At 37.9% G+C, this 11,344-nt stretch overlaps 1 protein-coding gene across 1 annotated transcript; it reads left to right on the top strand.

Annotated features, from left to right (window-relative positions):
* The first annotated feature begins 1,486 nt into the window (after nt 1-1,486).
* Nucleotides 1,487-11,284, top strand: LOC107737846 (E3 ubiquitin-protein ligase Mdm2-like). The gene is made up of 11 exons (XM_016549473.1): nt 1,487-1,584; nt 3,135-3,206; nt 3,295-3,369; nt 5,640-5,773; nt 6,129-6,178; nt 6,265-6,323; nt 6,470-6,539; nt 7,640-7,797; nt 7,908-8,057; nt 8,168-8,236; nt 9,654-11,284. The coding sequence occupies exons 2-11, from the start codon at nt 3,147-3,149 to the stop codon at nt 10,257-10,259; spliced, it is 1,431 nt and encodes a 476-aa protein (XP_016404959.1). The 5' UTR covers nt 1,487-1,584; nt 3,135-3,146; the 3' UTR covers nt 10,260-11,284.
* The last annotated feature ends 60 nt before the right edge of the window (nt 11,285-11,344 follow it).

Raw genomic sequence — 11,344 nt, 5'->3', positions numbered from 1 at the left:
ATAAATAGAGAGTTTTTTTGTGGTGTTATATATGTCTGTTTCTTTTTATACATTTAATGTATCTTTGCTAATATATATATATATATATATATATATATATATATATATAAACCCTGAAAAAGGAAAGAAGCCAATAAGTGCCAACATGGAAACCCCTTCAATACAGGAAGAAGCACCTCATAAAGTGTGTAGAGAGAATCAACAAAGATGTAATCTATACAGAGTGGCAATTTTTAGTTTTGATTTTTTTCTCAAACTTCCATTTGTGTTGTTGCATAGTTGAATAACTTTAGCATAGATGAATAATTGTTTCCAAACTTTTAACATGTGTAAATTTCTTGAATATTAATCTTTAGGATTTGTCTTTATCCTTACTTCCATTAATAAAATGTATGGCTTTATTCTTCAGTGGTCCATGGAATTTCCTCACTATTACAGACGTACAAGCCCAAACATGTTGAGCTTAAAGGAACATGTTGTACTAAAATAAACTGAGTCACTCTCCTGGGCTATAAAGAACAGATCCTGTCACAGGGACTGTACAAGACATGTCTTCATGGCACAGTCCATTTGTCCCCTTCATAAAGAGGTAATTTCACTCCGCAAACAGGACCTCCCCTAGCAAGTTTCTCTGTTGGCGAGAAAAACAAGTCTGCCATTCATACACAATGGTGTACAACAGTCATGTCATGACAACAGACTCACTTTAAAAATGAATGTTTTCTGATGTGGATTTCACACACAGCTAGTGTATTCCCAGCATTGTCACCAACCAGGTGACTCACAGATTCTCTTAATAGTGAAGGAACAGATCATCATTACTCATTAAGAAATCAAAACAGATGAAAGTTCTTTCAGTTAGCGCAATATAGAATAGAATGCAAAATGTCATTAATCAAAGGAGGAATTAATTAGCTAGTGGTGATTAAAGTGATGCATTTAATATTATCATGATTATAACTACAAATTGTATTACTGTAAGCACATCACAATTAGTAAGTGATAATGTTGTTGATTAATCTCATATTACAATTAAACATTGGACTGAATGCAACCCACGAAGATTAGGTTTAAATGTAGGCCTACTAAATATCGCTAATATAATGTGAAAATATATTTTAAAGGTTTTAAAAAGCAGTATACACTTCATAAAATGTGTAGAGAATGAAAATATATATTTAAAGCATTTAAAAAGTATAATAATCTCCCAAAGTGCTGTTTGTCACCTACCTTAGCTCAAGTATCCTTAGGTCAAGTAGCCTGACTTTGTTGTTATATTATCATTCATTTTCATACATATTACTTTATACCTGATGAGCTAAACTAGTCCAGTTTGATGCAACAGGCTACTAAAATAAGGATACAAATGTCGTGTTAAATATTATATGAATTTAACTCTGTTATTTTAATCGCATTAACAGTAGAACAGCAAATGTAGATAGGCTTAATAGTGTAAACAATATCCAACTCGCCTTCCAGTACGTGTGTTCACACCGCGCGCTTATCGCACGTGCTAGAACATTTCAAATTCAAACAGGCGCCAGCAGAGGGAGTTCGCGACGCTCAACGGTCGGTCACCTGCAGGTAAGACATTAACACTTTCAGTTTAGTAATTTTCGCACTTTCTCATATATTTATTACACATATAAAGCTGTAAATATCTGAATAACACTGTTGTACATTCCAGAGAATTATTTTAACACCGTATGAGGATTTAATGTCCGTGTAGTCGCTTAAAATAATTTGCCTCAGTTAGCCTTGCGCTAGCGCTGCAAGCGCGGCCTACTACAGCCTCGGGGTTTCCTGATAATCTGCAGCGGGAAATAGACACCCGGGAGTGCGCGCGTTTGTGGCGTTGTTACTATAAATTAGCTTAGTTTTGTCGCTCAAATGCGCAATACTTCACATTAGACGAGAATAATTTAAGTGGTGTATTTAAAACTACTATTACTATGTTGGTGGTTGGGGAGAGACCCCCCACATGATTGTAAAGTGCTTTGGGTGTACAGCAATACACAATAAAGCGCTATATAAATGCATCATTCATTCATTCATTCATTCATGTTGCTTGTAAAGAAATGTGTATAAATTAGCATTACGTAAACAAACACAACCGCGGCTTATATGACATGGTTATGCTTTATAACTGGAGAAGAGCACACTAAGTTACGTACTTTGTTTTGTTATCCGTCATATCATTTGTCAATATTATTATCTGTCATACTGAATCCTGACAGTGTCAAAAGAGCGTAAGACCTCGAGCGTTTCATCACACGTAACGTAAATCTCTTAACGTTACGTAAAACAACAATATTTACACGCCGATATGTTATCATGTTAACGTTACCTCTGGGGGAAAAACAATTGAAGTTCCAGGTTTTACATAACTTATGTGCAGCTAATTTGAATGCAGATATTCCCATGGATATAGATGGCAGTTATATTCCCGTGTTTATGATGGCAGATATAAATCCCGAATACGACAAACTTGAGATTGTTGTTGTATTTTGTGTGTAAGTTACTGTTTGCTGAGCATTTCAGAGATATAAACATGGCACTGTCGTAGTCCAAAGGACATCCATGCATCCGTAGCACTTGTAATGAACAACTTTTGGTCTTTTTTCCCTTGCATTTATTTAACCGAGGCGCTAATAATCCAGGAGAGTCATCGCTTTGGTCCAAACACTCCGTTATTTCACCTGTCACTGGGTTGATAAGCCCCAAATCCAAGATCTTAGCCAGCAATGGGCGGGTGTAGTGAGACGGGACATGCCCGGACATGATCACAGAGAGCCAGACAACTCGGCAAAGAGAGTCTACCACCGCTAGGCGTGTGAAGCCAGTCACGCTTTGACATGTCATGCCCGAACCCGCCCAGGACAAGATGATCGGTGCGGTGGATTCTAGCCCTGACATGCCTCTCTGTGTCTATTTAAACCATAGACCGGCTCCCACTCCACACTAACCCAGAGCTCAAGCACTTTATGTACAGGTAGCAGAGTATATAAGATTCTTAGCTAGAATAGCCAATTTACCTCTATTTGCACAGGTAATGTTCGTTCTGAAGCTTGCATGTGTACTGAATTGGCTTTAAATTGTTGTATGTAAAATCTAACTCTGTTTATTTTTTACAGGTAACTACCAAAATGGCAACAGAAAATTGTTTAAGCAGTTCTCAGATCAACAAGGTTGACAACGAAAAACTGGTAATGTAGCATTCAAGGTGTGCCTTTGTGTTATTTAAGTGTGTTTTTATACTTTGAAATGACTGAGTGTTATTAAATGTAACTTTAGGTAAGACCAAAAGTGCCGCTGAAAAGCCTGTTAGAGGATGCAGGTGCAGATAAAGATGTTTTCACCATGAAGGAGGTGAGGAGATGTGTCTGCTGACAGCAGTTTAAGTCCATTTTATCAGATATAAACTAATGTTAAAAAGTTTATGGTTGGGAAGATATCCTATGAAGTCTCTTAAGCTTACCAAAACTGCATTTATTTGACCAGAAATACAGTAAAAAGAGTAACATTTTGAAATATTATTTCAATTTAAAATATATATTTTTTCTCTATTTGAATATATTTTAAAATGCAATGTATTCCTGCGATGGCAAAGCAGATTTTTCAGCAGCCATTACTCCAGTCTTCAGTGTCATAATCCTTTAGAAATCATTCTGATATGCTGATTTGGTGCTTAAGATTTTTTTTATTAATTAATAATTATTAATAATTTTTAGTATTAACATTCAAAACTTTTTTTGGAAACTGATTATTATTATTATTATTATTTATTATTATTTTTTCTGAATATTTTTGAACTTTTATAAAAAAAAAACAACAACTTTTGTATAGGGATGTAACGATTCACTCACGCAGATTCACTCTCTGCCAGCAGGTGGCGCTTAAAACGTTTCCTTGCTTTCCGCTGTAAACAAAGGAGCGCTGCACTTATGAACTTTAATATGCATTATACAGAGGCAAGATGAAAAGAAAAAATACCATCTAAACTTTTCTAACGACAGTAAGTTCCCCTCAGACATACATTCATATAAACTCCTACACCTAAATGAATCGCGATTTGTTTAGCATCTCAACCGATTTGAATCGTCACATATTTGAATCGATTTTCAACGGCTCGCAGTTAATCGTTACATCCCTACTTTTGTAACATTATTAATGTCTTTACTGCTGCTTTTGATCAAGTTCATGCATCCTTGCTGAATTAAAGTATTTATTTCTTTTAAAAAATCTTACTAACCCCAGACTTTTGAATAGTAGTATAACTGTTACATGTCATGTTTTATGGCTGTATATATAATTGGATGTTTGCCAGTTGTATTAGTAATGCTGAACCCTGCTGTATGTTGTGTGTATAATTTTTTATATAAGCACTTATGGCAGTAACACATATTTGAGAGTTTCTGAAATAACGAGTTTGTGGTCAAATGCCAGTGGTGTTTGACATTACAGGCTAAAAATAATCCTTCTCCAGTGTCATGTGTTGCTGCTCATTTGTGTGTATAGTTAAACTTGCATATATTTTGCAAATTATGTAGGGCAGTGTGTGTTGAATTATATTTAGTTACCGCCTTTGTTCAGTGACATTTCATTTGTGGTGTTTGCTAAGGCAAGAAAATATTTTTCCATTGTTCATTCTTACGGTTAGGGATTTGAACTAACCCCTAACCCAAAGTATTAAGCTCAAGTTTGTGCTACAGATGAAAAACAGTTCAAATATTGCAGCTTATTTTGTAGTGATCAGACAAAAAAAAAGTTTTTGATTTGAGGATGATGGAATGTGTTAAGAAAAAAAACCTTAAAGGAGGTACATTAGTCATTTAGGGTGGGCTTAGGCTAGTCAGAATCCACTCAGAACACCTTATCAACCATATAAAATGCACTGACAGCATGGCAGTAGCTTTTGCATGGGCAAGTGCCATTATTCAACAGATACAAAACCGCCTTTGTTCAGTGACATTTCATTTGTGGTGTTTGCTAAGGCAAGAAAATATTTTTCCATTGTTCATTCTTACGGTTAGGGATTTGAACTAACCCCTAACCCAAAGTATTAAGCTCAAGTTTGTGCTACAGATGAAAAACAGTTCAAATATTGCAGCTTATTACTTTTGTAGTGATCAGACAAAAAAAAAAAAAAAGTATGAAGTTTTTGATTTGAGGATGATGGAATGTGTTAAGAAAAAAAACCTTAAAGGAGGTACATTAGTCATTTAGGGTGGGCTTAGGCTAGTCAGAAACCACTCAGAACACCTTATCAACCATATAAAATGCACTGACAGCATGGCAGTAGCTTTTGCATGGGCAAGTGCCATTATTCAACAGATACAAAATGTAATTTCTAACTTTCATTCATAATATGCAACAATATGGATAATTTGTATGCCATTTTACTCTTGATATTTGATGTTGTTTGAAATATTTTCATCTGTTGTCAACTCTAGTGTGATGGTATGAGTCATTTTTTTCATGGGTGGAAGTTGTGGTTGTCTGACTAACAGGATTGCATTACTCATCTATTGAGTATTTATATAACCACATCTTTACCATTCTTTCTGTCAACACTCAGTATGTTTCAGGAAATGGTTTCCCTGTTGATCTCTAAACAAATTCTCTTTCTGTGTTTTTAGGTTATGTTTTATTTGGGGAAGTATATCATGAGCAAGGAGTTATATGACAAGCAGCAGCAACACATTGTTCACTGTGGAGAGGATGCTCTTGGTGCTGTTCTCGGGGTGAAAAGTTTCTCAGTCAAAGAGCCCCGGTGTGTATTGACTCTCTGATTTCTCTAAGGCAGAGCAGCTGTAGTACCAATGACCTCTGGGAATATCAGGGTGGGGCTTTAAAGCAACAGGTGGTAGCTTTCTAGACATTTGACCTACTCGCTCTGAAAGGGTCTGTTGTCACCTGTTTAAAATATGAAGTGGCTGCAGAAGGTATTTGGATACCTTTGGAAACAGATAGTGGGCCAGTGTAGATAAAAAAGCATATACAAGTATATATTACTTTTATCATATGCTACCTGTTTTTTTTTTGTTTTTTTTAAGAATTGAAAGTGAAATTTGCTATATGAAAAACGAAAGTTTCATTTGTAATTTTCATTTACATTTTTTTTTCAGAGCTCTCTTTGCAATGATCAACAGAAACCTTGTTACAGTGAAAAATCCAGGTACTATTATCGTTAAACCTTTTTTTCCCCCACAATATTCTTATCTATGTTGTTTGTGTTAAAACTGTCTTTGTTTCCTTTTACAGATACTCATTCTACCTTCTCGGAACCCAGAAGTCAAAGAGAACCAGATCGAGGGCCCGGGGTAAACGTTCTTTTATGCTCACACACTTAGATTCACAGAGTATTGACCCATTCCACAGAGTTGCCCTGGTAGTGCTTTGTTTGTTTTATAGAGCCCCTGCTGTGTTTGAGATTGAAGCATGACTGAAACCCCACTGTCTGTTCTAGGACACTGATTCAGAATCTCGCTCATCTACCTCACAACAGCAGCGCAGGAGGAGGAGAAGCAGTGATCCTGGTAAACGCACACACCACAGAGCAAAAGACACACCAGCTGTGTCCTGTTGAGTGTGTATGAAATTGCACGCTTCATCAGCTGGGTTAGATGGGATTTCAGATATAGCTGTTTATTCTAGTCTTGACGTAGTTCCTGTAGGAACAGGAAGGGCTTGTCCATTTTTTTTTCTAGCTCAGTCTGATACGGTTACAGTCAAACTAATGGGTTAATTTTGAAAAAATAATTGCTGTTTGATCTAACTGAAAAGTAAACATATTTTAACAAGTGTACCATCAGTTGATTTAGATAAAATTTGGCATTTAGATTTCATGATTTCCGGCTAGTTTATTACTTGTGAGAGTTTTGTCCTTTTTCAAGAACCGTTTGTTTTTCCTGCCTTGTATCTTTTGTGAATCAACCAGTATACATTATATCAGTCTCAACCAGTGAGCAGGGAAAACTGTCCCTCATGACGGATCATGTCCTACTATCCCTTCAGTCCCGACAGAGGACTGTATGTGGGTAAACATGTGGTACCGTAATGACTGCTCTCTCTGTCACTGTAAACATCTCAAAAGGACACTGAGATCTGGAGGCTGTGCAGAATGTGCTCAGATGACTGCTACTCTTCAATGGCCCATTTTTAAACCTCAGCTATGCACACAAAGGCAGTTTGTTGAGCAAGCCGTACCAGATGCACCATTAAAACAGGGTGATTGCTCTGAGCATTGCTCCTTCTTGGCCCATAAGTGTCCAAAGTTGAGTGCATGTAACCGGAACGTCAGCAAGAAAACTGATTTACCCTAATACAATATGCAGTATACACTTAAGCTTGTGTTTAACATAATGAAAAAGAAACAGATTGGAAATGTTTGTAAAGCCTACAGAGTAGGCTTGCCGCGATAGACGGTGCTGACGGTGATACCGGTGTTAAGCCACAACACCGGTTACGTCACTTGCCCACCGCGTCACCGACCCCCACCGTCGTTTGGATTGTCACAACCCTACTACAGAGCAGTGTGGTTCACTTATGTGAAAACCTTTAGACAGTCATGTAAGGGGGCGTGTTCTTGTGTCAAAAAATAACTTTTAGTGCTAAACTTACTTTGTGCTTTCTATAGAGAGTACTTCAGCTGAAGACGAGCCCAGAGAACGCAGAAAGAGACACAAGTCAGACAGCTTCTCCCTGACATTTGATGACAGCCTGTCTTGGTGTGTGATTGGCGGCCTACGCCGGGAGAGGGGGAACGGTGAGTCTTCGGACGCACAAAGCAACTCTGTGAGTAGCACCTTTAAATGTTCATTCACATTGTTTTGGTTTACCAGCAACTGTAACTTTTTTGAGCTGTCATTTGGCCCTTTCTAACCAGTGTTTTATTTGTTTTACAGGATGTAGGTATCTCTCACAGTGAGGGCAGTGATGAAAGTGTGGACTCGGACTCTGACTCTGATAACTTTAGTGTGGAGTTTGAGGTGGAGTCCATAGACTCTGACGCCTACAGTGAGAACGATGAGGATTCATTGCCAGGAGAGAACGAGGTTTCAACTCAAACTCCTGTTCTATTCGGAGAGAGATTAACTGATGATCTAACTAACCTAACCTGTTTAACAGTCCTCAACTCACTGCAATTCTGTATTTGCTTATTCAGGTGTATGAAGTCACAATCTTTGCTGAGGATGAAGATTCGTTTGATGAGGATACCGAGATAACTGAGGCAGTACGTAATATTTTAGTACCTGATGTTTTTCTTAGTGAAACGAGAAAAAAAAATCTGGACTTGTTTATCTATCAGGATTAGATTGGATTGTGAAAAGGTGGGGGTGAAAGAAAAAGCATTTGTGAGCCTGCCAAAAAGGACAGCTGTTTCAGAGATGCTGCAAGTTACTACATTTTGTTGAAAGATCATGATGACATTTTTTCTTCTGAACTTTGTCCACTGATTAATTGTGCATTAGGGTTGTGACAGTGAGGACATTTTCCCACCGGTTAATCGACGTGTGACAACACCGGTAATACCGGTATCACCGCGGGGGCGGGGCATCCCCTCTTTTCCACGCTTCGCTTTTAAATAGCTTGTAAAAGCAGCGTGCGCATTTTACTTTCAGTTTCGAATTAGCGGCAGTTCGGCGTCAGTTGCTTAGATGCAACAACAAAATACAACGTCAAACTCACTTTAGCGTATATATAAAACATAGAACTTTTATTAACAAAACAAATAAAAATACACCATGCTATAGGGAAGGCTATGCCTAATATAAAATAACAAATAACTTGCATAGAGTTTAAATAGGTATACAAAACTGGAAATAAGTAAAAATGTATAATATATAACCAAATAAATAAGAAACGTAGAACGTTTATTAGCAAAACGAGTAAGAAAGTTTGGAGGCACGGCATACACCTTGATGTCAAATAAAATAAATAAATGACACAAAGTTTAAATAAAGTAAAAATCAGCAAACAATGTGGAACCAATTAAATAAGAAACGAATGTTTAAAAAAACTTCCTAAATCAGATAAACGGCAAAAGTCAACAGGCTTTTCAAAATTCTAAATACTGCCAAACAGGCGCTTTTGCATTTCGTTTCTAAACTAAATCATCCGCAATCGTCTTGTCTGTCTCACCCCACTCTTCTTGTCAGTCACTCTCCTCACTGAATAAATGAAATCTGATCTGAGATGTGACTGTCGTTCGACACGCTGCATTGAGCATCCACGTTCATTTTTTAATTGTAGTGTCTGTTCTTTTACTGAACTAAATGATTTTTATTACTATAAAAAATCAAAACGACGGTGGGGGTCGGTGACGCGGTGGGTAAGTGACGTAACCGGTGTTGCGGCTTAACACTGCGGTGGTATCACCGTCAGCACCGTCTATCCGCAAGCCTATTGTGCATGATACGACCAGGAATGTGTATTAAATTACATGCCATGCTGACTTTAATGGGACCATATTTTAAACTTTTATAGCAATATTTTTTTCCCCACTTTTAATTCTAGTTCAGGTTTTTTGCACCAAACCCAATTTTTCATGTCCATTTCCATCCTTTCTCTGACCCACAGATTTAAACAGGCTTTTTTATTTCAAAAGCAAGAAAAATGTAATAATCTAAGATAACAATGTGTTCACTCAGGACTACTGGAAGTGTGCCGAATGTAACAAGCTCAACCCTCCTCTTCCTCGGCATTGCAAAAGCTGCTGGAACGTCCGACCCGGTTGGCTTCCAGAAACACAATCCAACAGGGAAAACACCTCCACTAACACTCAACCCAGCACAGAAGACGCCAGCATCACCACAACTCCCAGCTCAGCCTCAGATGACAAACTGCTTCCTTCCAAACCCTCAAGCCCTCTTCCAGAAACAGATGAAGGAGTGGACGTACCCGATGGCAAGTGCTTGCAATCTCCCATCGGCGCTAAAGACGAACTTCTCTCCGGCTCTATGACTGACTCTCAGACCTCGTCATTGCAGCCCTCAACCTCTTCTGGTGGGGGCAGCAGCCAGGAAGAGACCCCCGAGCTAGAGCGCTACAACAGCCTAGAGGCCTACCTGCCCGCCACTTGCCTTGAGCCCTGCGTCATCTGTCAAAGTCGCCCCAAGAACGGCTGCATCATCCACGGAAGAACTGGACACCTTATGGCTTGCTACACTTGCGCCAAGAAATTAAAGAACCGGAACAAGTTGTGTCCGGTGTGCCGAGAGCCCATTCAGTCAGTCGTGTTGACCTACGTGAGCTGAGGCACAGCAGATATACCTCCTCTCCTCTCACATGAAGTTCGGGATACTTATGTTGCCTTGTCTTATAGTTCTAAAACTTTTGAGTTCAAATTCAATATTTGTAATATGTTTCTTATTGATTAATACATTTTATTTATGACTCAAGCGAGGTTTTCGCTCACATGCTGGGTAGCAAATTCACAGATCTGTGTTTTAAGGGTTGAGTTTAAGGGCTTGGAATTAAAACTACTTAAGGACTTGCAGAGATTCTGTATGCATTATATCAATTACTAGAAATGTTTGTAATAATTTAATTTATGTACATGCAGATGTATAGGTTTCATGTTAATCTGAGTTATTTGCCGCACTGAAACATGTTCCTGAGTTGTAGCTCTTGAGACACTCCTTTAATTTTGTTCCTCCTCTGGAAGGAAATGCTCTTGTGCACAGCTTTCTGCTGCAATGACTCTCTTATTTTCTCTGAGTGAGGCATAATAAATGATTTTGAGGCTCTTCTGCTTTTACAATACAAGTGAAATTCTGGCTTTCTGCCGCTTGTTTTGAATGTGTTTCTTGGTTTTGTTATTGTTGTCTAATGGTTTTTCTAGCTGATTGGCTGTAAGAAGGTGGCTGGTGTCAGTTTCATGTGCTGTTGTTTGTCGACAAGTACTCAGCGGTCACCCTGAGAAAGATCTAGTTACTAGGGACCCACTTTTCACTTAATATCAAGAAACATGTTCTGACTTGTTTCTCTCTAATGGCAACCTGGCACAAACATCAGCCTCTGTGATTTTTTTTTATGTATTTATCATTAAAAAAAAGAAAGAAGCTTATAATCCCGCACTTTTCACACCCAAGCACTTCTACAATGGAAAAATTATGTATAGTTGGTAAAAAGGAGCAGCGTGGTGAATCATTTATAACTTATGGTAGTCGTGAATGTTGTGCAATATTCCTTTCAACACCTATTTAATCATCTATTTAATTTGCTTTTGAAAGAATTCTGCATTTTGAAAATGCATAACACACTTATGTTAATTAGTTCATTAAAATGTTGACATGCTGCAGAGGACATACTTTTTTGCATCTGAAAACATTTAAATGGA

Source organism: Sinocyclocheilus rhinocerous, unplaced genomic scaffold (assembly GCF_001515625.1).
Source record: "Sinocyclocheilus rhinocerous isolate Xijiao unplaced genomic scaffold, SAMN03320098_v1.1 scaffold3086, whole genome shotgun sequence".
Taxonomy (NCBI): domain Eukaryota; kingdom Metazoa; phylum Chordata; class Actinopteri; order Cypriniformes; family Cyprinidae; genus Sinocyclocheilus; species Sinocyclocheilus rhinocerous.
Note: the sequence above shows the minus strand (reverse complement) of the source record. Positions and strands in the feature narration are given on the sequence as shown.

Coding starts and splice junctions, on each gene's coding strand:
- LOC107737846 (XM_016549473.1), top strand. CDS start 3,147: ATGGCAACAGAAAATTGTTTAAGCAGTTCTCAGATCAACAAGGTTGAC. Junction 7,798..7,907: donor CGGACGCACAAAGCAACTCT/GTGAGTAGCACC, acceptor TTTGTTTTACAG/GATGTAGGTATCTCTCACAG. Junction 8,237..9,653: donor ATACCGAGATAACTGAGGCA/GTACGTAATATT, acceptor GTGTTCACTCAG/GACTACTGGAAGTGTGCCGA.